At 51.0% G+C, this 25,801-nt stretch overlaps 8 protein-coding genes and 1 non-coding gene across 9 annotated transcripts; 2 read left to right on the top strand and 7 right to left on the bottom strand.

Moving 5' to 3' along the window:
• Positions 1-2,057: 2,057 nt before the first annotated feature.
• V1518DRAFT_379748 (uncharacterized protein) lies at positions 2,058-3,588 on the bottom strand (the record flags this gene model as incomplete). The annotated part of the gene is made up of 4 exons (XM_066901636.1): positions 3,046-3,588; positions 2,730-2,824; positions 2,497-2,660; positions 2,058-2,436 (listed from the first exon to the last, which is right to left on the bottom strand). The coding sequence occupies exons 1-4, from the start codon at positions 3,134-3,136 to the stop codon at positions 2,058-2,060; spliced, it is 729 nt and encodes a 242-aa protein (XP_066762259.1). The 5' UTR covers positions 3,137-3,588.
• A 4,836-nt stretch (positions 3,589-8,424) lies between these two features.
• V1518DRAFT_t1 lies at positions 8,425-8,496 on the bottom strand. Its single transcript has one exon. It is a non-coding gene; the product is annotated as a tRNA-Arg (tRNA).
• Positions 8,497-8,927: 431 nt separating this feature from the next.
• V1518DRAFT_424822 (Rad9-domain-containing protein) lies at positions 8,928-10,962 on the top strand (the record flags this gene model as incomplete). The annotated part of the gene is made up of 5 exons (XM_066905884.1): positions 8,928-9,044; positions 9,108-9,402; positions 9,467-9,795; positions 9,855-10,877; positions 10,933-10,962. The coding sequence occupies 5 exons, from the start codon at positions 8,928-8,930 to the stop codon at positions 10,960-10,962; spliced, it is 1,794 nt and encodes a 597-aa protein (XP_066762258.1).
• Positions 10,963-11,185: 223 nt separating this feature from the next.
• Positions 11,186-12,258, bottom strand: V1518DRAFT_424821 (PPR repeat family-domain-containing protein; the record flags this gene model as incomplete). Its single annotated transcript, XM_066905883.1, has 2 exons — positions 11,186-11,872; positions 11,929-12,258. 2 exons carry the CDS (start codon positions 12,256-12,258, stop codon positions 11,186-11,188), a joined length of 1,017 nt encoding a protein of 338 aa, XP_066762257.1.
• A 2,045-nt stretch (positions 12,259-14,303) lies between these two features.
• V1518DRAFT_370311 (uncharacterized protein) lies at positions 14,304-15,494 on the bottom strand (the record flags this gene model as incomplete). Its single annotated transcript, XM_066901317.1, has 1 exon — positions 14,304-15,494. The coding sequence occupies one exon, from the start codon at positions 15,492-15,494 to the stop codon at positions 14,304-14,306; it is 1,191 nt and encodes a 396-aa protein (XP_066762256.1).
• Positions 15,495-16,339: 845 nt separating this feature from the next.
• V1518DRAFT_409750 (uncharacterized protein) lies at positions 16,340-17,027 on the bottom strand. Its single transcript, XM_066902434.1, has 2 exons — positions 16,697-17,027; positions 16,340-16,640 (listed from the first exon to the last, which is right to left on the bottom strand). Exon 2 carries the CDS (start codon positions 16,617-16,619, stop codon positions 16,398-16,400), a length of 222 nt encoding a protein of 73 aa, XP_066762255.1. The 5' UTR covers positions 16,620-16,640; positions 16,697-17,027; the 3' UTR covers positions 16,340-16,397.
• A 2,484-nt stretch (positions 17,028-19,511) lies between these two features.
• V1518DRAFT_409742 (T-complex protein 11-domain-containing protein) lies at positions 19,512-22,328 on the bottom strand. Its single transcript, XM_066902433.1, has one exon. It carries the CDS (start codon positions 22,232-22,234, stop codon positions 19,922-19,924), a length of 2,313 nt encoding a protein of 770 aa, XP_066762254.1. The 5' UTR covers positions 22,235-22,328; the 3' UTR covers positions 19,512-19,921.
• Positions 22,329-22,464: 136 nt separating this feature from the next.
• Positions 22,465-23,642, top strand: V1518DRAFT_403200 (uncharacterized protein; the record flags this gene model as incomplete). Its single annotated transcript, XM_066901862.1, has 5 exons — positions 22,465-22,521; positions 22,614-22,740; positions 22,834-23,305; positions 23,336-23,477; positions 23,514-23,642. 5 exons carry the CDS (start codon positions 22,465-22,467, stop codon positions 23,640-23,642), a joined length of 927 nt encoding a protein of 308 aa, XP_066762253.1.
• A 744-nt stretch (positions 23,643-24,386) lies between these two features.
• On the bottom strand, positions 24,387-25,347 carry V1518DRAFT_38244 (uncharacterized protein). Its single transcript, XM_066901662.1, has 2 exons — positions 25,117-25,347; positions 24,387-25,050 (listed from the first exon to the last, which is right to left on the bottom strand). The coding sequence occupies exons 1-2, from the start codon at positions 25,226-25,228 to the stop codon at positions 24,524-24,526; spliced, it is 639 nt and encodes a 212-aa protein (XP_066762252.1). The 5' UTR covers positions 25,229-25,347; the 3' UTR covers positions 24,387-24,523.
• Positions 25,348-25,801: the final 454 nt, after the last annotated feature.

Below are 25,801 nucleotides of genomic sequence, written 5' to 3'. Positions count from 1 at the left end.
TCGAACAAGCGTCAGCTTAGACGAAGCTCGGGCAACGGCACTTGAATATGATCGGCGTGCTGCCGCCGTACGCAGCTCGGACAGGCGACGAGAGACATACGCGAGTGAAACAAGTAAAATGAGCTATGCAAAAGCGCAAAACCAAGCGGCCGCGGCAATGCATGTTATGCAAAGAAAACCAGGAAATTTTGCCGAACTCCTTAAAGCAAGGACGCAGCAATGCTTTGCTCACAAAACTGCCTGATCGCGTTGGATGTGCTGCGTGCGTGCTTCTGATCGCTTCATATACAAACGCACGTCAAGAATTGAGTTTGCCTAGCAGAAAATCTTAACTTGCTGCTACATCTGCCAAAGCGCGAGACATTTGCGGGATTACTCGTCACAACAGCGCGCCAGATTCCCGCATGTTGTGGGTTCAAGCCGGTTCTAGGCTTACTTCCAACGGCGAGCCTTTGGGCTAACTGAGAACGCTCTAGCGCCCCTGTCTGCTGCTTTGGCTGCCCTGGCTAGTGTTTGTTGATCCCCCCCTCGTTCAGTCAGCACGTTGCTCCAAGGCCAGCCGCCGGCGCCGGTTTGGTCGTAGTGCACAGCCGCGGTATACAGCTGCGATATGCCATTGCGTCCGTTCGCACAACTGACTAGCGAAATTAGCTCGCATGAGAAGCAGCAATGCGGAGCGGCCAAGTCCGCGAGTCGCGACGACGCGCACTAAGCAAGTGAGCAGCCAGGACTAGAGTAGATGAGTAACTGCTTAAGGCAAATTATTCAATCAATTTTCGAGAGAAGCAGATACGCGCGGCGATAGCCTGCCAGCAACACGAATAGGTGTGCTGCTTCGCTTGTGAGTTTGTGAATTGTGAATCATGTCAGTTGTGTTATTCACGCCGTATGCACGTTCTTTCGTGCTGCGCGGGCAATTTGTTTCGGCCTCCGAGACTGGTGAGACCGAATCCATCCCTGTGATTTCCTGTGCATGCAGCCAACCGCTCAAGCATTACAGCGCTCCCTGTTGGCTGACGAGTCCTGCAGATGCTGCAGCACATATGCAGCCATACCGTGTGTTGTTGCGATGCAGCAGCGTACGAGAGTGATGACTGCGATCGCAGTCCGCACGTCTGGTCATGATCCCCGTGTCTGTCCACTTTTGACTTGCGCTCTCCGTCATCGGACACAAGGCCGCCCAGCCTTCGAGAAAGGAGCCGAGATTAACGACGACTCTGCTTCTTTTTCACAGCGCTAGACGGTTATCGTCCGATACAGCTGTGGTAGCGACCACACTACAGACTCTCATGCACAGGTTACGCACTTAGTCCATAAATTCCAGCAGAAATGCTGCGGCATGGAACCGACAGCGATCTGGTTGGGATCTGCAGGGGCTTTTGTTGAAGCACTACACCTATGACACCCTCTTGCTGCAAGAAACAAATTGCCATTTCCTTTCAGGACGACTGTCCATCTACAGAAGCACGATAATTGAGGCTGCTTCCACGCTCAAATTTTCCACATGCCACAACTACCTCCAGTTCAGTTATTTGCTATAACGTAGATCCTTATAGCTTCTTGGTATTGTAATTTCACTTCACTCAAGTAACATTCAACCTTCGTATCAGTTATATAAATTAGCTTCCTATCCGACGTATAGAATGGCGCCACTAATAAATAAAGCGCACAAATTAACTACTAACAAAAAACCGAAACAAGACCGCAAAATATACAGAGGGCAATATCTATAATAACGCAGGACAGGACAAACTCTAACGGGGACAAATACAGAACTAGATGTGGTTGATACATTGCAAGAAAATCAACATTTGGGAATTGTATGCATATGTTTCCTATCCCTCGGCTAAAGCATATAGCATGTTATCATCGACAACACATCGGCGACCATCGTCATAGGCATTATTAGGATATAGGCCATAAGAGATATCACGAGCCCATATGCAGCTATACAAGTACGAAATGAAAAAGAGGAAAGCAGAAAACCCCATTACCCAGTGAACAATAAAAAAGTACATAAACACAAATCAAACTTCATTTTCGGGTGCATATCCGTCTCATGAGCACAGAGCCGGTCGCACCTTGAATGCCAGTGGGATCTGGTCGTAGCAAGAGTCAACTAGGCAGTCGGTGACCGCGTTGAAATAAGCAGAAGAGCAAATGCATGCCAAGTCAGTTGGGTTGCATCCCGCACTAGCCAACTTGGCGTAGAAGCATGACTGACCGCACTCATTCACGCCATACTCCTCCATCCGCTTGACCATGTGCGATGCGCCGCTAGGCGCAGCAGTGTAGGACCGCGCAGCATGTTCGTGGCCAGCACCAGACTCATAGGGGTAATAGCTGCTAGATAGACCGTATCCTGACGACATAGATAATCTTGAAGATGATCCCCAAACTCGCGATGACGATCTTGGATAGAATCTCGATGACGATCTTGGATAGAATCTCGACGAAGAATGGCCGAAGAAACGCGACGAAGAACGGTGTCCGTACGATGACATACCATCTCTCTTGAAGACTTCGTGATCATATCGCTTGGCAATATGCGGATTCTCACCAGACTGAACATTGAATTTCACGCAATTCGAGTTTGCCAGGTTCTGCGCAAATGGCAACTCCTTGGCAGTGCACTGGGAAAATAGGCACCCATACAGGGACTAGAACGCGTAGGACTGGTTAGCATCTGCCAAATACGCATCCCGAAAAAATACTGAGCAAACACATACCGACTGGTAGTACTCGTCGTTGCAAAGGCACTGCAAGTCGTCTGACCGGCACTCCGAAATAATCTTTGTGTTCTCGACGCAAGGCTTAAAGCAGCCTAGAACAGAAAAAAAAATTAGTATCGCAAACAAGAAAGCATTATAAAGACTGCCAGAGTACACTGGCGGCGAGGTTGCGCAAAGGTGGTACAGAGGTGACACAAAAGCGTTCGCACAATCGGATGACGTACGGGCGCCGCCGAACGCGAACACATGCTCCTAAACCCCTCGCACAAAACACACCCAGCCGCCGCTACCCACACGGAAAAAGAGCACTTACCAGGTGCATCCGACCAAATATGTGCTTTCACAAGAGCAGCAAATGACAGTAGGACAACGAGGCCTGCGAACAGGCGGGATATTGACGACATTGCGGCGTTGTTGTGCGGTCGGCGTCAAGCGAATATAACGAGCGGGCGAGTGCAATCGAGGGACCTCCGACTGTCGGTAGAGATGGCTATAGCTGAACACTGGATCGCCGAGATGTAACTGCGGCGAAGCTGACGGAAGGAAACACGATCGCAAAAGCGAGAGAAAATTTGCTGAGGAAACGAATGACTAGACGGTAGGGGATGGGTGGAGTGGTGAGCGCTCGGCACGGGACGCGCACGTCCTGTTGCTGCGTTGCGATAGACGAGTACAATCAAGTTACAACAGCACGAGGATGGTGCCTGCTGGTGGTGGCGGGAAGCGTATGGGGGCCGAAGGATGGGGGTGGAGACGGCGAAAGCGAGGGTGAGCGCGAGAGAAAACAGAACGCAGGAGGGCAGGACGGAGGATGAAGTAGGAGCGGATGCCGTAAACCGTGGTTGGCGCGGGCGGCAGCCAGGGTAAGGGCAGCAGCAGCGCAGCAGCGGCGGCGGCCAAGGTGATGTCACCCGCGCCTGCCATTTGCGTCGCAGCCATTTTGGGCCGCAGCACGAGCGCGCTGCGGTCCGCGCACATTTTCTGCGCAACAAGTACCGCCGCCGGCACAGTACCCGCGGCATCTCCCGCCCTCGCACTGGTGTCCGCGCAGCAGGTCCTGCGGCTCACCGCGCGCGATGCACGCTGCTGCTCGCGGTCCCCATGTGCTTCTCGCCTGCCTGCTCCGGCGGCCACCCCTCCCGCTGCGTCCTGCGTTGGCGCTGCCCCTCCCGTCGCCATCACGGCTGCGCGGTGATGGCGCTGACGCATGCGCGTGCGGGGTTGCGCGCGGCGTCCCGAACTCTCGCCGGTGCTTCGTCCACCGTGATAAACTAAAGCGCCTGCCTTGTTCGGACTCGGGCCTCGCGGCTGGCCACCAGCCTGGCGCTCGCCAGTCTCGCTTGGCGCCTATTTTTATCCGGCTCTGTCTCAACCGCGCGCCAAATCGTACAAACAAAGCGGTGACAAGACGTTGCGACCTTCAGATCCCCGCGTCGGTCTTCGCCGTCCTCAGCTGAACAGGAACCACAGTAGTGGGAAACCCATACATCAGATCCATGTTGCTTGAGAGATTGCCGCGATTGCAAGTGCAGAGTTCAATCACTCGCGCTAGTCCGGATCTAGGCTAACGTCCATATTTGCAGCTTCGCTTCTGTGAACCAATGCAGCTGCCGGTTTGCAACCCGAGTGATTCTGAGTTGCTGGTTGCGCCAGTTGCAGAACCGCCTTCTGCGGCCTGCCCGTGCTGTCGTCCTGTGCCGTTCATAGACTGCGCCTCGCCTTGGCTGACTCTCGTGCAGACGCCCCGGCGCTCGCTCTTGGGTCGAGTTCTTGTCGCCTCGCTGTTCACTTCTTCGCCTTCCAAGCCCTTAGTCATCTGCCCAGAACCCTGTCTATCTCCTTAGCCAGCGTGCTAAAATTATATGGACTGCCCCGCAATTCGGTCGCTTGACGAAATTACATCATGTTTCTCAAACCTATCAACCAATCGCATCAAAGCGCGTCGTGGCGCAGGCAGTTTTCAGCCAGCGCCATGGTCTCTCGCCTTGATTTGAGCCTATTTAGCCGAGCAATTTCAGTCGTGCGGCCTGCCTGAGCTGGCCGAACTAGCTGATTCCTGCAGTAACAAATCTCTCGCAGCTCGCAAGACAGCAAACGTGTTAGCGATAGGATGGTGGGCGATATTTGGTGTACTAGCTTTCACTCTCATGAGCCTTGGAAGTTGAAAGCTGTAGTCCTTGTACGTCAAGGCCAGCTGTGGCGGTCAGATCAGAGAGATACAACAAGATCCACGGTATCCGACGAAGGGTCTGCAAAATGGATGATTTCAATTAAATTTCTGCACCACTTTCTGCCCCAGATCTTGGTGAGAGGCTGTGCCTAAAACTATACATGTACCGCTTCAATCTCGTCAAGGACGTCATTGTCCATAAGTTGGATCCCTATTTTTGTAGATCTCACTATTTTTACTTCTCCCTTCGTAACCCGTGGCGATATCTGATATACAAAACTATGGGCAAATATAGAGCAGACCAAAATATCATCAGTCCATCAACGTCATCCACTCATTTTCGTTGTAGCACGGCCCTATGTCCTTCCGGTCTATATTGGCATATCTGCCATCATGAAGACAGCACATCAGCCGCGCATCCTGTATACACCCTATACACCCCGCCGTACATCCCATACATAATGACTAAAGATAGACACGGCGAGCACGATCTCTTTCTGACTACCGATTATCCAGCGAGTGTCTACGGTTCGGACTTCAGTTCTAAAGGTGGATTATCTCAATTTTGGATTGCTATAGTCGTAAACTAAACTCCAGCGCCTTTCCACTAAGAATAATGTATAGTCCTTCTTCGTTCCTGAATTTTATAAAAAACTTGGATCCTGCCGTAGCCTACTCAGCTGCTGGACGCAATCAGCCCCTCGCACGCACGTGTTGGACATAAAAATAGAGTGAAATTTCAGCACCGGACGATAACTTTAAAACTTCTAAATGAAGGCGTTGCCAGGACAACAGATACTTTAGTTGGGTACGAAGCGGCCGCAAGCCAGAAATAAGCCGTTGGCGGCACATCATTTCCGTGACGCTTCGTATCATTCATTATCAGTAAAACTTTCTTGCTCTCATCTGTATGCAGTTCGCCGATATTCGGCTCGTTAATTCCACTTAAACGATCGGAAGGCTAGCTGGCATGAACTTGCACCGCATAACACAATTGACATTAGCAATTGTATAATCCAATTTTCCCAAGGCTACTTGCTGAAACAGCAGTCAGAGAATATTGACATTGGTTTGCCAACGTGATGGACAAACTAGTATGTTCTCGTGCTAGCCCCGTGGGCTCGGTCGTAGCCATCACGCAGAGCAGTGTCATGCATAAGGTTCTCCTTAGCGGCCGTTGGGAATTTTCTGCAGCAGACTTCCGCCGCTTGGCATGAAATAAACTTTCAACCCGCACTCCTAACAGAGTTCAAGCCAGACTATGCAGGGCGGCTGACAAGACCCTGACAGGCTAAATATCAGGTTTCTTACCCTGAGTCAAGACTAAGGAATCAGCTGTTTGGCTATCCTAGGCGCTTACTTTAATTAGCCGCATAGTGCCATTCGCGATCTTGACAGCACCTAGCCTAGAACTTAACCTAGCCTAATACAAGCATGCCGCATGGGTCAGGTAGTTCGCAACAATTCAGCTTCATCATAAGACAGCTAGCTGTTCGACGCACCGCCGGTCAACTTCCACGCTCTAAAGTTCAAATTGTGCCTACAGCACTTTGGTACTGCGGGGTCTCCGCACACTATTCAGAAGTTGTCTAACGCCCGGAGTTGTTTAACTTGGCTTGTCATCTCGTGATTGTCGACCCGGATTCGGGTTTAATACATTTAAGCTCCAATCTAAAGTTACTCAGTTAAGTAACACTATATTTTTCTCGCTAGTCCGTCTATCAACAAATAATCCAGGCTAGGTTGGAGCCCCTACCAACCTTTAGCAGACTTCAAGTATTGATTATCCAGCGCTGTAGACCCGTCCCCGACTCTTCAAGTTAGGATCGCAGTCCTTGGTCAGGACTCAGGAGGCAAATCCTCAGGAGTGCGGTGGCAGACAGCCACAACACGACACTTGCCATCTCATTGAGTTGACCTGACAAAATTTCTTAATAGCTGCAATCACATCCGCAGCCAACACATGCGGGCTGCAGTAAATCCTGGGGACCCCTACTCCGTGACGCCATGTGCTAGTCTTCAGCATTGTTGGCTGAAGCGCCGACTGAAAGATGTTCAGACGCAAAACTTGTCAGCTTGTAAGAAGAGCTCTAGTTAAAGGAAGGCACTTTCACCACCACCACCTGTTAAAAATCTTCTCGCCTGCTTCCGGAGGGCTGCTGAACAGGGAACACGCTTTGAACCTGCGGACGCGGCTCCGTGCTATTAGTTTGACGTTTTAGACTTGTCCGAACAAGTTGGATACTCTCCCCTTGTTCAGTGATGTCCCAACACAAGCGGATTTCGCGTCAACTCTCTCGCTTTTCCTAAGAGGAATGCGCGGTAATGGGCTTGTGTCGTTCCGCCAAACAATATCTGAACCGGGCCGACTGATTTTGACATTACTGCCATACGAATCATACGTGTTCTTGGCATATGAGCTACGGATCCGAAAACACGACTTCAAGGAAACTTCACCATTTAATAACTTGCATAGAAAAAGTGGAATCGTCCTTGTTTCATATATCCTCAAATAAGAAACATCCGCTTGTTTCGTCAACTTTTTCAGAAGCAATGTGGCAGCTTGCATCTCGTTGATTTAGTTTGGGAGCCAAGGTCTTTCTGTAGCGGGCACGAGTCAGCTTTTACATGATGGACGGTAGGGATATAGCAAGTACAGGGGCAGTCCACATAGCTCTGTAAAGTTTATGGCCTTGGAGGCTTGTAGACTTGGAGCAAGTCGCATCTATGCACCTAGTTCTGGAAATAGGAGCGCAGCTCCTCAGATCGTTCTGAAGGTCGCGTATCGTACACTGCTGGATCGCATTTCAGCACCCCGAAATGCGAAATTATCTAATTGACCAGGGTGTTTGATTATGAGACGCAGATGAGAAGGAGAAGAGATTTGCTAAGCGTTAATATATTGGCATGTTCTACATTCCGAATGCGAAATATGTGAGACTGAAACCTCTGCCCCTGGCAATTTTATTCCTTGTTAATCCCCGAAGTCAAAGCTGTGCCTGTAGTTCGGTCTCTGCGCGCCTCGTGGTCGGCCGGGGAATAAAATAGATCTTCCATGGAAGCATAAAGTTATGATTCGGCCGGTTTGGTATTCACTAACTTGCGATCGTCGGTGAAAGTAGTAAGAGCGTGCAGCCAAAACTGTCCGCGAAGCGTGTGACGACGCACTCTACATATATTTAATTTTTACAGGGACGAGCTCGTCATATCAGGGGTATAGCCGCTTTGGCGGATGCATGCGAGGATGCGACTGACCCGCACATTTTAAGCTTCAAGCACGGCCCAGGTTGTGAATTCGAATGCCGAAGATCTCTTTCAGGGAGAATTCACAACTTCTTTCTCTCACACCCGGTTCGACGTGTAAAGGACACGGCTGAGACTCAAAGGAACTGCCGAGGAGTTCTTTAAAAGAACAAAAACTTCAGTTACTTCTTTCGATGAATTCGAGTAACAAAAATATGTATCAAGAAATTAATTTCACGTTAGCAAATGGCTTGGCAGCACGACTAAAAAGTTAAAATACACCCCCAGTGGGGCTCGAACCCACAATCTTCAGATTAGAAGTCTGACGCGTTACCATTACGCCATGAGGGCAAACTTTCAATTATTCGAGATCCAGCCCACTTGGTTGTGCGAAGACAAAATCACGTGCAACGGCATTGCTTGTACAATATTGACGTTTTCAATAGTGTAAGGCATCACCGTAGTTGCTGTATAACAGGAGTCTCAGAGATTTCAGAAAGGTGCTGAGAGAATGCGAGAACGAACAGCTGCGGACCAACTTGGAAGTTTTGAACTTGAGGGGGGGCCAAATACGTGAACTTGGGACACACGAGACGCGTCTTGCGCGCGTTGTGACTCCGCACATACCAACATCGCGATCTGCTTGGTACCAACTGCGAACAGCACAAAAAAGGCCAGAAGGTATCGCAATGGCTCCAAATTAAGACTCATCACGATTATCGAACCGTGATTTTTGCCATTCAGACTGGTACCTCGATAGACGCTATTATTGCAACTGCGATATGGCAAGGTTTGCCGTGTCTATCAGTTCGGGAACGCGCTTCAAAGAATGGTCGCGCGCAATATACGCACTCTCTAGGATATCGGAGAAAATTTTGATCGAAGTCAAGGCGGACAGGGTAAGACTAATTTGGTCGTGCTATTTGCCAGCACTTGAGAACTAATGCTCCTGGTGTGGTCAGCTACGATTGTGCAGTTCAAACAGCACCAGGTCGGCGTTTGCGTTCATTAAATTCACGCCCTCCTTCTTCGAGAAGTACAAATTCCGTGGTTCTCCAAACGCCACCAATGGAAACAGATCTACCGCCGGTTCCAGATCTAGGACAGCTGAATCGGTGACAGTCGAACTACAGACAAAGTTCTTCGTGCCTATATTCAAGCGGCACGAGAAAGACTCCACTCTCGAGAGATGTGATATGCATCTAGATAATACAGGCAACGAGTGGCGATTAGTTGTGACCATCCATTGCCGTTATGGTAAATCCTTTCAACGGAGACTTCTGTTGGTGTGTTAGATGCTTGCTAACCTCTCTGACTTTAGGAATTCTCAAATCCTACAGGCTCTCTTACGAGGTCGCGAGAGCATACGATGTTCTTCATTCTATAGATGATTATCCGAACACATTTGCTGTTAAAGCCAAAGTTTTGCAAAGCTACGTTGAGCATACGTCGGGTAGAGCCGAGGTATTCAGTATGAAGTTTCTGCCTGACGAAGTTGTTCTCTCGAGTTTCACGGATATGGTTTCGAATAGCAAAAACGAAGTTTTGAAGCAGCCACTGCAAACCTCAATTCACGTAAATTGCGTGGAGTTCAACGACGTGATTGTGGACGATCAGATGGAAGCGGTCTTCAGTCTACGAGAATTTAGAGTAAGTGTATGAGTATATTGTAGTGCAGACAGAGTCCTGACTTACTTAATTTGATATAGGCCTTCGTGTCTCTTGCAGATGTACTAGATTGCAGCATAACAGGCTCGTTCGGATCGCCTACTGAACCCATAGTATTTGAGTGTGACACAGGAGATATCAAGACAACTGTCTTACTATTCACTGGCGATGCTACTGCAGAGACAGTTCGTGCCACTGGCGCGCCAGCACATAGACTTACTGTACGGCCGCAGCTGGCGAGACGAGAAGTTTCTCCCAATTTGGACATGGATTATACCATTGACGAGTCCGAATTAGAACAGCCAGCACCGACGAATCGCTGGGCAGAGAAGCAGAGCAATGAGACTGTTGCACCGACTCATGCGAATGAGGCTACGCTTCCACGTCTCAGAAAAGACTTTGAGCTGCGAGTACAGCGCGAAAGGACGATATCTCAAGAGCAGAGCCCACCTCAGGATGAACCACCACATTTGATTCCTACAGACAGATCCCGTCAAGGTGAGTTTGAGGAGTCGGAAGTCCCGGCGACTGTGGAGACCAATATGCGACAAGAGCTCGCTCGGCCATCTCACTCCTCTTTACCTACGCAAGACACCCTGGAGAAATCTTTCCTTCCTCCTCCTCTATTACCTCGACTACTCTTCACTTCTCCGTTCGTGGCACGCAACAAAACTGGCATCGACTCCGAGTCAAATCACAACAATCAAGCGCACAATCCAGAGTCTGATTCTTCCGACATTGTGGTATGGAACGAAACCAGTCACGCCATGGCTGTTTTGCCGCAAGAAGTAACAGCGGCATACGTGGATAGCGCTGCACCCGATGCCAGGCAATTGGCAAGCCGGAAAGCTGGTAGTCGTCGCGAATTAGTTACGCTGTCACAGCGTGAGCCAAAGCGAACACGAAGACAGCATTTGGCTGATGTAGCTATAATCGCCCAAGACCCGTTAGACGATGAGGAAGCTGAAACACAGAAGCAACTGAATCCTGCTCGGTTTCTGGAAGACCACAGCGATGAGGGACTGTCGCAAGAACAGGTCATTTTGGCAACGCAAGTCTCGCAGGTATGTTTCTTGTAACTCATAGGCGCACTTACATGTATTGATGCATTCCATTTAGCCACCGATACCGCCGATAGCTGATTTGTGATGCACGTATTTGCAGGAGTTCACAGTTATACATGACTTCCCATCGCAATTATACACGGTAGTAATATATTTGCAAATGAAGATACTTGCATATGAATATATTGCCATTCGCATTACTAACCAACACAAAATTCACAACTATGTTACATATTTACAATTGTTGATCCGCATACTTTTGGTCCTAGTTTGCTACGACCGAGTTCGCCGACCGAACAAGCTACAAATCATAGCACTTTGACTTCAGCTGTGATTTCAGCGTGATTCACGTCAGCGATGTCATTGGCAATTATTTCGGCGACTTCATTGGTGACCTCTTCGGCGATCACTTCGGCGGTCTCTTCCGCAGCTTCTTCGACGACTTCATCGATTTCGTCCAAGGTTTCCATTTCAGCGCTTGTCATTGCTACCTCTTCGGCTGTGTCGTTAACATATACGTCGTCAAGCGATAGTGGTTGTTTGAGAGTATGAAGATAAGGCCTTCCACCGGCTAATGCTTCGTTAGCCGAGCTAAGCATATTTTCATGCAAGTAAACTTCGTCCTTTTCGTCTCTGACGCGGTTCAGATAATCTGCCCAAAATGCTCGAACATCCACAGTCATATCTTTGCCTTCTTGGATCTTGGATTCCAAACAGCGGAAAATAAAGAAGTATGACTTGACACCTAAGACAACCTTGCCGTGAGCAAGATCAAGAATCTTGTACATCAGATCTGAATCGCCCATTAGAGAACAGAGTTTCAGCGCGGCATTCAGGTGGACGCCATTTGGCGTTCCGAACTCGCAAAGATATGTGAATAATCGAATCAGTTTCTCTGTAAGAAAGCTGGATTTTTTCCGCAAGTGATAGTCTGAGAGGCCGTTGAGTAAAATGGAATAGGTATATTCGTTGGGAGTGCATCCTTGTTTCCGCATCTATGATTTCGGTTAGTGTCAAGATCTTCCAGGTTAAGCTTCGCATGATAGCTTACCCAATTGAAATGATTGAAAGCAGATTTGATGCGCTCATGATCAATCGCGTACTTCATGATATGGTTCCATGCCACTGTGGCCTCAGAGCCGGCTCTTCTGGTAAGTTCGTATGCCATTGACGTTTGCCCTTGAAGGAGCAGCTTTTGGACATGATCTGCGATGATGTAAGGATCATTTCCGCGATACATAAAAGCACTGGCAACAGGCTTTTGGAGTGCGCGACCATCCATTTTCATTCGCTTCCTCTCCGCCTTCGTTACTCTCTTGGCAACTTTTTCTGTCTTTTTCTGACGGTCCTCCTCTTGAATCTCCTCTTCGGGCTCCGGCATGTTGAATGTTTCCTTGAGTAATGTTGGCGCTCTCGTCTTTGGCGGTGTCCATTTTCGTTCCTTTAGTCGTGGCGCCTGTCGATAAGTGGCTAAATCTACCACGTCATCACTCCACAAAGAATCATCATGCTCTCTCGGCTGCCTCTGGCTGAAATCTTCCAAGTGCTCGGTCCGTCTCTCGTAATTCCAATCTCTTCTCACAGTACCGTCTGATCTCGCATCACTTGCGGGATGACCAGGAATAAATCGCCGGCCAGTCATTCGATCAGACTTGAAGTCGCGTTCATCTAGCCTCTTGGATCGATACCCGGTTTCAGCGCGATTTGAATCCTCTCTGCCAGGCTGATATCCGATCTTGCCGCGCACTGTGTTCTCTTTGGTGGATCGGTACTTAGCGTCACTGCGGGTTGAATCCTCTCTGCTAGACCGATACCGAATGTCAACGCGAGTTGAATCCTTTCTCCTAGACTGATCTTCAATGCGAATTGCGTCCTCTCCGGTAGGCCGACGTCCGGCTTCAGCACGGGCTGAATTTTCTCTCCCGGACCGATATCCACTTTCGTCGCGGCTTTGATCCTCCCGACGAAATGGAGGACGCCTCGAAAATTCAGGCTTGTCGGAACTAAGGCCGTCGCGCTCATCGATACGTCGCCGACTAGAACCCTCGAAAGTGCGATGACTTTTTTCGTTTAACCATGGCTTCGTATTCTTATCGTTAGACCGCTCGCGTTTTGAAAATCTTTCGCGAAGACTCCGCTCTGGTGCCCGATCAGAGTAAACTTCAGTTCGCGTGCCAGTTCGCTTAGTGAATCGTGACTTGTCAGATCGACTCGGTTCAAAGTCAGCTCTTATAGGACGCTCACTGCGAAAAAATTTCGACTCGCGCGCATAGGACTGAAGCGTCGAGCTTTCCTTCTGTGGGAGACGGCCTTCTGGCTTGCCGTCGTAGTCATAGCTCTCTCGAGCCTTTGCGCGTCGTTGAGACCTGTTCAGTCTTGGGGCCGACGGTGCGTCTTTCACTGTACTCTTCCACTCCTCAGGATTCTGTCTGCGCGTGGCTATAGCGCTGCGTGCTGCGGATGCATAACTACTCGTGCCGGCAACGAACCTTGCAAGACCCGTGTAGAAACGTGGCCGCGGAGCTCGTGAAAACATCGACGTGGGAGTAGCAAAAACCCGTTGTCGTGTTCTGACGCGGTGTCGTCAATTCGTCCGTCTTTTTGCCGCACGCGGCAGTGACAACGGCACGAAGGTCGAGTTGCGCTGGTTAAGCACTTGCAGAGGATTTTCTGGACTGCTTGCTGCGGAGCGCGAAAGTTTTGATGAGGCTCACACCGTGTTGCGCAAAATTCGAAATCTTGGCACGTTTACTCAGGGGCAAAACGAGATGTCCCTGCAAACACAAAGCTAGCAAAGCAGTAGCACAAAACTTGCTAGCTGTCAGGACATCATTCGGCATAGCATACGGAAGACTTCAGAAATTTAGCTATCTTTTTGTCACAGAGGGCTAAATTTCGAATCAGTTTATGCTGATTCGAACATTTCTGAAGTATCAACATATATCAGGCCAGTGGGCATTGATATTCATGACGTTTAAACTGCTGCCACCAAGGAATAAAAGATAACTTGCAGTTTCACTATGTAGAATACTATACAAAGGTACGCACGTACTCAAGTTGCAGAGCGACAGAACTGATTTGAGGGCCCATACATACAGATACGGATCTGCCAATCAACGGATAGGCGACATCTTCATGCGGCGCAAATATACAATACGAGATAACAAAACATTACGGTTCAGAAACCGACCATGAACATTCAACGTGGAGTGCACTATGGAATCGGTACATAGCAAATTCAAACTCCCTGTCTTTGCACCGTCGTATACGTGTGCAGTATGTGTAGAAACGAACTCCAAGATCGTCATGCCAAAACGAAACAACCAAAATATAATCGACTGACAATATGACGTGATAGTGACATGATAATTATAATTTCATTTCGTATATATAATACTGTACTTGATAAATTTATTTTCCCAGTGGTCAATGTGGGGTTAGGAGCGAATCCGACGCTGTTAAATCCTGGTAAACAATGTTTCTGTCGCGGCTATTTGTACCCTTTGCAGCGCGGCGTCGGGAGAGTGTGTCGTAGTCGGAAAGCTCGATATACTCGTACTGCCATCGGAGTCGCTTGCCCTTCTGCAAGCCCGGGAGATAATTCCAACGCGCGATCAGGAAAGCGGTTGTCGCAAGGATAGCACCGCCCATGAGGTCAATAAAGTAATGATGCGTAAGGTACATAGTACTCCACCAAATCCAGAGGACATATGAGTAAAACAGAGGCTGCAACTTTGGGAAAATATGGCTTAGAAACAATGATTCCATGACGGCGAATCCAGAATGCAGAGACGGGAATGCGCCAAAAACCAAAGGAGATGCGCCAAATGCATTCGAGTAAAGCTGTAGGCCAAGAAGCTGGTCTATACGGGCAAGCCCGCCAGGTGAGCCGTGCATCTCGTAGTTCGCAGCCACTAGTCCGTACTTCACCTCATACCAGGGTGGTGAGGTGGGAAACATGAGCTGAATGGTAACGCCAATGAGATTCATGTATCCGAACGATCGCGCAAACACAGGGAGCGTTCCAGGCGAACCAAAGACAAACAAGAGGAACGCGCACACGAATGGCGCACCGTAGTGCATGATGCCATATGGCAACCATGCGAGAACGTCCAAAACAGAACTCGTACGCGTAGCCAATATCTCGCTCAAATTTCCGCCGTACATGATGGTCTCAAGAGAGGGAAGTACAGACACCCAAATCGGCGGTCGCCACTCTGTCGGAATGAAGCGGCAAGCCGTAAATAGACTGAGCCATCCAAATACTGGTAGCAGCGGAAAAACAATCTGCGAAGTAACGGGCATGAGCAAGCCGGCGGCCAATAGAACCGCCAAGACGAGCTTGACAATGAGCGCCGGCTCCTCTGCCACGAAGAAGCAAAATACGCCGACGAAAAACAGTAGTGCATACTGCAGGTCGTAGGCCGAAAACTGATGCTCTCGTATTTTGTTAATCGTCTTGAAGACGTTGAATGAAGTTTCTATGCGATGCACGGCTGGCTTGTTAATCGATGCTGCGTCGCTGGTCGTGCGCGTGAGCGCCGGAAGGTAGGTGTCAGATTCTGCCGCAGCCGAGTAAGCAGCTCGTGCAAGCTTCTGCCGTAATGTTTCAAACATTGTTGCTGTGATATGTGTATGCTATCGTCTAGCTGATGTTGATGATGAAGTGCCGAAAAGATTTATCAAAGAATTAATTGGCCAGCTGTGTTCGAAGCCAGGATTAGATGCGCTAGTGACGTCGTCGGTTGCCAGCGGGGACACACACGACACTCAAAACACACGTAGTAGTCGGCGCAGTAGCGCGGATGATGAACGGACTGCCGTCGGTCGTGACCGTAGGACCAGAGAACAGAGCTGCAGGCAGTAGCAGCAGTGTGAAGGTGGATTTCTGTTCCGGTGCTGTTATCAGTCTTGGGGGGACAGCAACGGGCCTAGTTGAAGTAGAGCTGCGGGAGAAAGAGCGGCGAGAACCCTAAAGTCGCGGCGGAGGTGCCTGGACTCTGAACTCTCCGAACTTTATTGGCTTCTCCCGGCCCGCTGTATTGCGCCCCATGAGTCCATCAGCTCTTAGCACATTATTTTAAGTCTGCAACTGCTAAACCCTACTATACAGCTACGGGCGACACGAAGATTAAAGATTAGCTCGAAAATTATGAATGACTATGTCCCGGTTCTTAAATCCCTGATGTACTACTGCTTCACAACAACCAGCCCTCCATCCCTACTACTAGTTTACCCTTTGGTCCTTATCGACTCTCATTATCGATTTTGATCCCTTCGATGTCATTTCAGCATCGTTCTAAACCTCATTTTCTGCCAAATATGCAGCGTATTCTAAGAACTACTAATAAGAGCGCCTCGCTGGTTTTGAAAGCGAGACTTCTCTAAATCGCATTTGTCGAATCCCCTGCAGTGAGGAGATCTTGCTCATAAACTATTGATCAGCTACAACTACGAATGAATAATCTAACAGATAGCTTAATTGGCTAATCAGAATAATCATATCATGGATGGTTCAATTCAACGGACATAGACTAGATAAAATGCCAAAAACTTGAGATGAGAAAGAAAGAACGCACCCGCCTCGATTAGATGACTCTTGCGATAGTCTTCGTTTTCCGATCGTTGTCTCCACATTCTAAACAAACATCTGATCAAAGTATTGAAGATAGGCCAATGGATGAACCGAAAGTCTCTCACATCAGGCAACAGAGATCCAGAATCCATCGATTTCTTGACCATTATCGATATCAAGCTACCGCACTTGAATCAGACACCAAGTCAGTGAATATTTCGGCATTAAAGTGGAAAATTAGTACCTAACAGGAAATCTCAGTGCTCTGAAATACGAATGAACATGTGAATGAAAGCTAGGACTTGATAACTCGTGACCTCGCATATTCATAATTCCTCAAGCGAATTCCGGGGGATATCAAAGCAATGCATAGGCAAATCCGTACTGCTATCGCGCACTAATAAAAAAAGAACCTCGTAAGGGCGGGGTCATACGCAGCCAGTCGAAGGTGGTGGCTGAGTGAAGCTATCAGCAGCACTGCTTCGAGAAGATGACGACTAACAACAGGCGGAGTTCGGGAATTATATTGCCGCGCCGCGCATGCTGAGGCTGACGCCGAGAACTCCCAAGATTCGCGATTTGCTGGTCGGGGTGGCGAGAGACGCGTGCACCGCACGCGACGTAACCTTCTCCCTACGCCGCGCGTTTCTCCTCGACATAAACGCGTATGCGAACACTTCATTTAATTGTGATATTTTCGTCCATGTATTTTTAGCTTTAAAAATTTTGTCCAGATTGGCTGATACGCGGCAAACAACTCCCGTCCGCACTTCTGCCTGACAATTCGGCCTCTTGGTCTCTAAATAACAATGTTTTCGTATTTATGGCTATATTCTCGCCACCACCATGTCCTCGTCAGTGTTCAATCGAGAACTGGTGGGTAAATGCTATTGCTTAAGACACCTATTCTTACAATCTCACAGCACATATCGTTTGCATTCGCGTGTTTCCATAAAGTGATGCTGTGGTATACGTGACTTCAAGCCCTGCCGCTGGGCTGGCCTTTTACATCACCAGTGCCTCACTGATATAAGCTGATATAACTTGTGATTCATGATCCATAGTTGTTTGAAATGATTCGCAGGAGCGCGAATGCGGACAAGTGACCGTTCGTCGCGGCTTTGGAGTGTGACTACTGTCACTACTGCGAGAGCGCATTGCCGGAAATGGTGCCTCGGCATATGAAGGTCCAGCGGGTGATCGGCGAGATGTAGAATGGTCTCCGGGAATCGCTCCAATCCGAGAACAGCTGTCATTTTTAGTTTAATTGACTTACTGGCCAGATGGTTATTATTCGTTACTTTAGTTAATTCAACAAATAATAGACAGAGATGCCGAGACAGACATACGGACGAGAGAGCAGGGATATCAAATCATTTTTTCTGCCGTCCTTCTCAGTAAAATTATGCGTGACCCAAATCTAACAGACATGCCAGCCTCAAGAGGCAGAGATGATCCGCATCAACAGACACCAGCGTGAAGCGTTGGCGGTACTCTGGTGGAGGAGTTAGCGGTGATGAATTCGCAGCGAGCGGGCTTCTGTCGCCACTCCCCCTTCGGACTGCAGCGCGTAAACGTCACACGCCTAGCAAACCTGTTCGACAAATCAGTAGCGTCCTAGTACAACGCTCTGCAAATCCCGTAGACCGTTCGCAAGGACGGAAGGCGCGGGCCAGGCGGATTAATTTTTGCGTAACAACGTCCGGGTATGCAAGCCATTCGGGTCGTTTAGCGAATTATGACAGGCAGTGCATGGAGCGGGAGACATTGCTCTAGAGCTGGTCCAGTCTCCACCTCCTCCACCGTCGCCGTTTGAGCTCTCCGCATAGGAAACTCTAGTACCAGCCTAGCCGGCTGGGCGGGGATGCTCAATTAGCGCATGCCCAGACTCTTCTAGAGTTGCTGGGGCATATCTTGTTAAAGCCCATTGTGTATGCTCAGAGAACCCAGAACATCAGACGGAGTAGTTGAATTCAGCCTCCGCTGGCCGTTGTGAAATTTGGGGTAAATTTAATCCTGCCCACCTTACGGTGCGTGCTCACTCCAGCTCTTTCAGGAATGAGCACATTTCTATCTTTGAAGGTTATATGACACAGCGGCGAGGCTGTGGTACCGTTGGTGAACGGGGCACACTGAGCAGTGAAGCCAGAGCGGCGGTCAATGAGATAGATCCCGGTAGCGTCTCTCTGTGCCAGCATTTTGTGTCGAACAATTCGTTCTGTTTTTCCAAGCTTCGAGTGTCAAGTTACTTTATCTCAGTTCGCACGTCCTGGGACTCTACACAAGCTACGATAGGTAGAATATTCCCGCATCCAAATTTGGCTCAACTCTTCAACTCTCCTTCCGCCATGAGTCTCAAGACGCTGCCTCTCTGCACCCGTCTATCGATAGCACCTCATCCTTCACTCGTCGCAAATCACATGACATCAAGCCATCTCCGAAAACTCAAGCGGAGCCATTCAAGACAGGACAGACTTGCAGAGAGTCCGAGCGCGTTCTCACTTTCTCAGTCTGCCTGTGAAGCTCTGACACACTTATCACACAGCTCCCTGTCGATTTAACTCCCGACCACCTTGGGCCAAATGCTGTCGCGTCGCGTCTCCGCGAGCGCGAGTGTTGCCTGCGTCAAATGTCAACTCAGTCGAAATTGGGCAATTGGAGCCACCCGGATGACTCTCGGTGTCCATGAACGCGATACGTCCAAACTGTCCGACACAGTGGGACTTGCGCTCCACTTGCCTTCGCTCTTCTGCGACGCAGGACTTGCTCCGGCAACGGTCAAGCTAACCGCCACACTCTTCATGTCCCTCGCCACAAACCCCCCTGCCTGATGATTTGTAAAACTTACACAGCCTTACTTAACCGCTCTGAGACCGCGCTAACAAACCACCTGCCCCACACTGGCTGCGTTTCGGTACGTTTCTCTCTTGGCGATGCAAATGCGCTTGCAGTCCAAACAAGAGGAAGCCGGGCAGCTCAACGCGTTTACAAACATCAGACGCCCCATTTCGCTTCAGCTTGACATGAAACGTCTCCACTTCATGATGGTAGCGTAATGATCCATAATGTATAGTATATATATATTCGTATCGTACACCTTTATAAGTAAGCAACTTTTGGAATGTACGCATCATATACAAGGCGAAACAGATTGCAAAAGTGAGAAACACGTATAAACAAATCAAAACCCAATAATTACCAATGATCTATAACACCGAACGACTAGTTTACCCATGTTATCCAAATCTCTCTCGCGCCTAATTCCAACCGGAGAACATATAAAGCGCATTGCAAGCAGTAGAAATAAACTTAAATGATCCGTAAAAATGTGCCGTATATGAACATAAATTTCAGAGCGATACTCATCAAAACACCGTTGTTTTAGCAATATAATTTGTATCAATCAAACCAAAGGAGGTAAGTGCAAGGGGAAGTATTCACAGAATGTACAATTTCGATGACCTGGTCATCATGATGATTTCGCGATTGTCGCTTTGGAAGGAACGTTGCCGACATAGTAGCTGGAGAAAACGTTCCAATGAAAGTCGCCAAGAAGACAAATGCGGCTTGCCAAAATGCTCAGCTCCGGTGCAACGTCACGCGATGCAGACGACCAGTCCTCGAGGTTAGTCACCGCGACCGCAGACCGTGCAAGCTGCGGCGAGCTGAAGCAGATGCGAACGTGGCGCTCAAGATCCTCAAGAACGCGGCGCTCGATAAGCTTGTAGACAGCCGAGCCGCGGTCTGGCGCGAGATGCGCTTGGAGCCAGTTCTGTGCAAGCGCAGCAAGTTGTTCAAAAGACGCGCCACGAGTTGGGAAGCGCTGCTTGACCTTGCGAGCGATCTGCATAGCGATCGAGCTCGCGCTCGACTGCCATCGTAGGTTGCTCGTGATAGAAGTCGCCCCTTCAAAAGTCGGCACGGAATACGGCAAGCCGTTGACAGTTATCGACGTTCCTGAGGCCTCTTCCTCTGCAGCGACGAGAATGAGAAGCTCGGCCTTCAAAGAGTCGAGATCGCGCTGGATTGGCGCGGCACCGGGTTGGCATGAAGCGAATAGCTGCCGATAAAGGGTGAGACACTGCTGTAAGCACATGATTTGCGCGATGTCGGACTTGAGCGAGCGTAAACGAGAGAAGTCGAAAGCGAAGGTGACTGGGAACTCGTCCGAACTGTTGGCAAGCACGGGCGAAGGGGAAGATGCAAAGAGCGAGATAAGACCAGAAATGAACACCTCAACCGCACTTGCGGGCTTCGAAAGGCCGGTCCTGACCGCCGTGAAATCTTGCGTCGCCTTATACCAGTCAACTGCAGTCGTGACATCGACCTTGCAGCGGGCAACGCGCTGCGAGAAGTAGTCGTGTTCAAATTCCACAGCGGTCTCGACGAGAAGTGGGCGCAGCGTGCGGATCTGATGATTAGCAACATCGAGTTTCATGGCCTCGAGGATCGTGAACACCATGCGGATGCCCTCGACAATCTTTGCCGAGTCGTTATATTCGACGCCAGTGGTAATTTGTTGGAGCATCTGGTCGACCCAAGCATCGCGCATAGGAGCGCAGTGGCTCTTGAATATGCCGGAAAGCCAGGTCGCAAGCTTGACAAAATCGAAAGCACCGTGCTGGAGCTTCTGAATCTGCAGTTCAATGTCGAGTACCTCCTCGACCTGAGCACGATCGCGGACGGGAAGCAGAGAAGCAAGAATCTCGGACAGCGACGAGAGAATTCCTACAAGCTTACCGGAGCGGCCGACGTGAGCCTCATGGTGCATACTATACGCCGCGCTGAGATCGTTGCATTCCACAACAACGGCGTCCCAGTACTTATCGGCCAATATCTTTTTCCTGCGGCCGCGCTCGCCATCGAGGTTCGGTCGGAACTGTAGCTGAGGGTCAAAGACAATGTCGTGGCGAAGCTGCGGGTTCTTCAGGATCTCCTGTAGGTCGAGTTCTCGCAGGCCCTGCAGATTCACTGGAGGAGCATTGGCGGGAGCAGCGGACACGGGGGAAGGGGAGGATGCACGAGATGATTTGCGATGGTGGTGATGGTGGTGGCTGCTATGATTGTGATGACGATGCGGGCGAAAAGGTTTCTTCTTATTGGGCCAGTCTTCAGGCGAAGAGTGAAGAGTGAGCATGCTGATGTCAGGAAGAGACTTGGAACGCATACGGCGGTACACCGTGCGCGAAGGCTGCGAGGAGGGCTGCGAGGGCGAGGAGGGCGAGGGCGCGCTGGAGGTGGTGTGCTGGAGCACGTCGGTGACGACCATTGCGTCTACTGAGGAAGAGGAGAGCTCGGGTGATGGAGAGACCGAGACCGAAATGGCTGGGCAGTCGATGCGCGCGCGCTTGGCGGCTACCAACGCAGCGAGCGTGAACGGGCGCTTGTTCGTCTTGGAGCCGTCCTGCAACATGTCGGGGGTGGCTGAAAGTACAGTATCGGCGTTGACCTGGCCAACTGGAGAGGGTGTCACAACTGGCGAAGACGAAGCTGAGGATAGTCCGGCCTGTGCAGGCGCGGCGTCTGACGCAGGCTGGTAGTTCTTGTAGTTCTTGAAGATACCACTAGAGCGGTCAGCGACGGCGGCGGCGGCGGCGACGAAAAGCGTGTGGTCGTCGTGTCTGTGCTGCTGCGGAGGATGCTGTGGCGGGTGCTGACTAGGAGAACCGTCCTGCTGTGGAGCGCCTCCGGAGCTGTTCGTAGTGACGGTGGTGGCGCCTGAGGCGGCAGGTGGAGGCGCTGCGTCGGCAGGCCGTGACCGGGCCTGGTGATGCGAGTCCATGGAGCACGAGGGGATTGGGGGGCGACTTCAAGGGAGGAGCAACTTGGGAATAAGGTCGCGCGAGACGGGCAGACTGAGGACGAGTGGGGAGGCGGACGGCGGGACCGACGGCGATGCAGGGGGAGGGAAGGATATATATTTCGTGCGCCGCGGGGCGGCTGTGCGACACAGACTCGACACGGCCGACACGCGCGACACGCGCGACACGCACGTGAGACGCCGGGGTGGCGATGCCGGAAGAAGTGCCCGCCGCCCTAACCCTTCTGTGCGGGCTGTGCGGCGCGCTCGTGTGTGTGCCGCGCGTCATACGCCGTACGGCTGGAAGAATCCCGTGTCCACGCTTCGCCGCCGCCGTCGCTTGCACGCCTTGCTGCTGCAGTTGAAGAGGGCGGGCAACGACAACGGCGACGGCGACGACGACGACGACGACGACGTGGACGCGACGGCGGCGACAGGGCAAGACGAGGCGGGGCAGGTCTTGTTGGCGCGTCCCGTCGCGTCGCGGCGTCCGCGGCGGCGCTTCGCGACCAGCGGCCCCAGCGGCGCGGCTCTCCTCCAGACACCATGACGCTGGTCGCTGCTTGCTGTTGGTGCTATAGTGTGTACACGCACGCATCGCGCGCGCGCTCCTGCCGCCCCGCCCCGCCGGAGAGCCGCCACAACTCGGTCCATCTTCCTCGCGACGCCTACGCCATCGGCGGCCTGCCTCGCAACACAAGCCCTCCTTCGCGTCGCCGTCGCCGCCCGCGCTCCAGATCTGCGGTACTCCTCTACCGCCTGGGTCCACACAGACAACCCACCAGTCAGCCGCTCCCACGGCGCAGCGAGAGCTTATCGTCGGCCGCCTGCCGACCAAAGGGCGTATAGCTCTCCGCCGCTGTGCTGGGTGCAGCTCGGCGGCCGGCCTGCCAGAGTAGACCAAAGCCCGCTTGTGCGCGCTGAGCCCGCAGTGCTCCCACCAAGAAGGGAAGTCCGAGAGCCCGGTCACGTCGCCCGCCAACTGTGCACTGCGCGCCACAAGCACCCGGCCACCGCTGCGGCGGGGCGCGCGACGACGGGACACGAGATAAGGTTTAGTCTGATATAGGCATCTGTCGCCAGGCCCAACTCGGGCAAGCGCTCCGTCTGCGTTCTCGTCCTGCTGGCTTCAGCAGACCCCCGTCCTGCCGCTGAAGAGCCGCGGACCGCCCATACGATTATCGTGGACCCGTGCTGCAGGCTGACCGTCCTACCTGCAAGCGAGGTGTGCACCGTTTGTGTCTTCTCTGTTCTGCAACAGGTCGCCCTCGTCCGGCGGATGAGCGGGAGGAAAGAACTTCCTGTTCCTGTTCAGCTAGTCTCTGGACATTTTTCATTTTACAGCCCGATCCCGTTTACTTTCTCCCCTCGCGTGCTCTGCCGTTCTTAGAGTAATAGTAGTACCACGTTGAATTCTAGAATTTTTAGACTGTCCTTAGTACGCGCCTACATCGCACATGGCCACACTGTCGGCAAGTCTACTACATTTCGCAGCCAACGCTAGCCAGCCAAGGCGCAACACATACATGTCTGGCTGTTCTCCGATCGCAAAAGTTCTGTTGTCAGACAAATTGCCTGCCTCAAGTCAGAAAGTTGTTCATGCGCATTTGCATATATCGCCTCTACCAACCGCATGCAATGCGGTTTCGCCTATTATTCAGCACGTCAAATAAATTTTTCATGTGATTTGAATATATACATGTGTGGAGTGCTGGTTGGAGGACGGGACGATTCTTCTCCGTCATGATGTCCGTCCCCGCGCGCGAAATGCGACTCTTGCCGCAAAGCCGGCTGCTCGATCCCGGGGTTGCAGATTACTCTATCAGGCAACTGGGCTGCGTTTCCCCCCAGCTGACGATCGCGACTTTCCCCAGCCAAGCAAGGATGGCCAGAAGTCTGACTCGCAACGCCTGTCAAGCGTCCACTGGCCACACCCTACAGTCGCAGTTGCGCCTAACCAAGACAGATGTCCTGTTCTACACGGAGATAACGTCCTAACGCAGCGAAGCTCATAAGTAAAACCATGTTCCGGCACGCTATAGCGATTATGCAGAGGGAGCAAAGCGATTATGTAGAGAAAGCAAAAGCGACGGTGGGATTGAGATATTGCACTTCCAAAATCAACATCTTTCTACTCATTCGTAGTCGCGAGCCGCGCGCATCAATCGTCAGCCCAAGCTGCACTGCGCAGAGCATAAACCAACCGGGGAGCGATCGAGCTTCAATAACACCACACTAAAACAGCACAAGCTAGAATGCTCGTGAGCTGTGTTACCTGCCACTCTGTTTTGATTGCTTTCGCATGTACACCCACGCTGAGCGTTTGCTTGCGCCGCCGCCGACGTCGCTAAGGGGTGCGAGAATAAAGTGCCTGCGCCATGCCGATGCCGGACCCACACCGTAGCAGTGCAATTTAGTTAACTGCACACGCGCGCACGTCCAATACGCGCACGAACGACCCCCCCCCCCTTCCCCATTCACCATCCCCAACGCACACATCATCCAGTAATCGCTGCAAGCGCACTCGGGGCCTGTTTCGGTATAATTATTTCCCGCTTCTCCCTCGACATGCGCTCCATCTGCGCGACTTGTGCAGACTCGGCTATATATGCTGCTTCTCTGATTGTTCTGTGTGATCGTATAGTTCACACTGCTCGCCTGTAGGGGATCGCACATGTCGGTCTTCTTCACATCGATTTCCGGCCACTGACGCAAAGCGGAGGTGTTTAGCGAACGGCTAACTAGTACTACATGACGCAGTCGTGCACTCCGCTCTGCCGTGCGAATACTTCTGGACTCTCATCGGCATAGTTGAGAAATAATATTATGAATTGTACCATGTGCTCGTTAAACAATATGCTTACCGATGTCGCGTCGGTTATCGGGGTTTGCACGCTTGATAAATAATGTCGAATTATCCCGTTCAACGTATATTGTTTTTCGATGATGAGGATTTTCGTGCGCGTGCGTTTCCATGTTCCCGCTGCAGATCTATAGAGTTTCTGATAGCGCAGCCCCCAGAACATTTTTCTCGCCTTCTGAGATTGCAAGATTTGCAACAACTTCGTGCGATCTCGCTTGCCGGTTCCTATAGGTTCGTACGACACAATACGGGTATATGTATAAGCTAGCGTCGAATTGCACGAACCAGAATCACAAGGCAAGCCGCAAGGATTCTCCGATTACTTCCTAGATTGCATTTGTCGACCAGGTTTCACAAGGGTATCCCAGCATACTGCCAAGGCGTAGCACAGGCGACCCCCGGCGGCCGCCGACACCGAAATTGGCGCCGCTCGGGAGGCGTATTTGGCTGTGATTGACTTTCAGCTATTAAAACCTTAATGAATTTTTGCCAAGAGGACTCGGGCTTAACCTCCCAGACTTACACAGCGCGATACGTTTCGCTCCTCCGGGAAGCTCGAGACCCTGCTTGACATCACGTTGTTGTCCCCAGTGCTACCGCTGTCAACGAGCTCCAAATATTGCAACCTCGACGCTCTGCTACTGACCACGACATACGCCTCTACATGGTCTGGAGCGCCTGCGGAT

Source organism: Limtongia smithiae (genome assembly GCF_038497785.1).
Source record: "Limtongia smithiae strain NRRL Y-17922 unplaced genomic scaffold V1518scaffold_1, whole genome shotgun sequence".
NCBI lineage: Eukaryota > Fungi > Ascomycota > Lipomycetes > Lipomycetales > Lipomycetaceae > Limtongia > Limtongia smithiae.
This window is presented reverse-complemented; position numbering and strand designations above follow the sequence as displayed.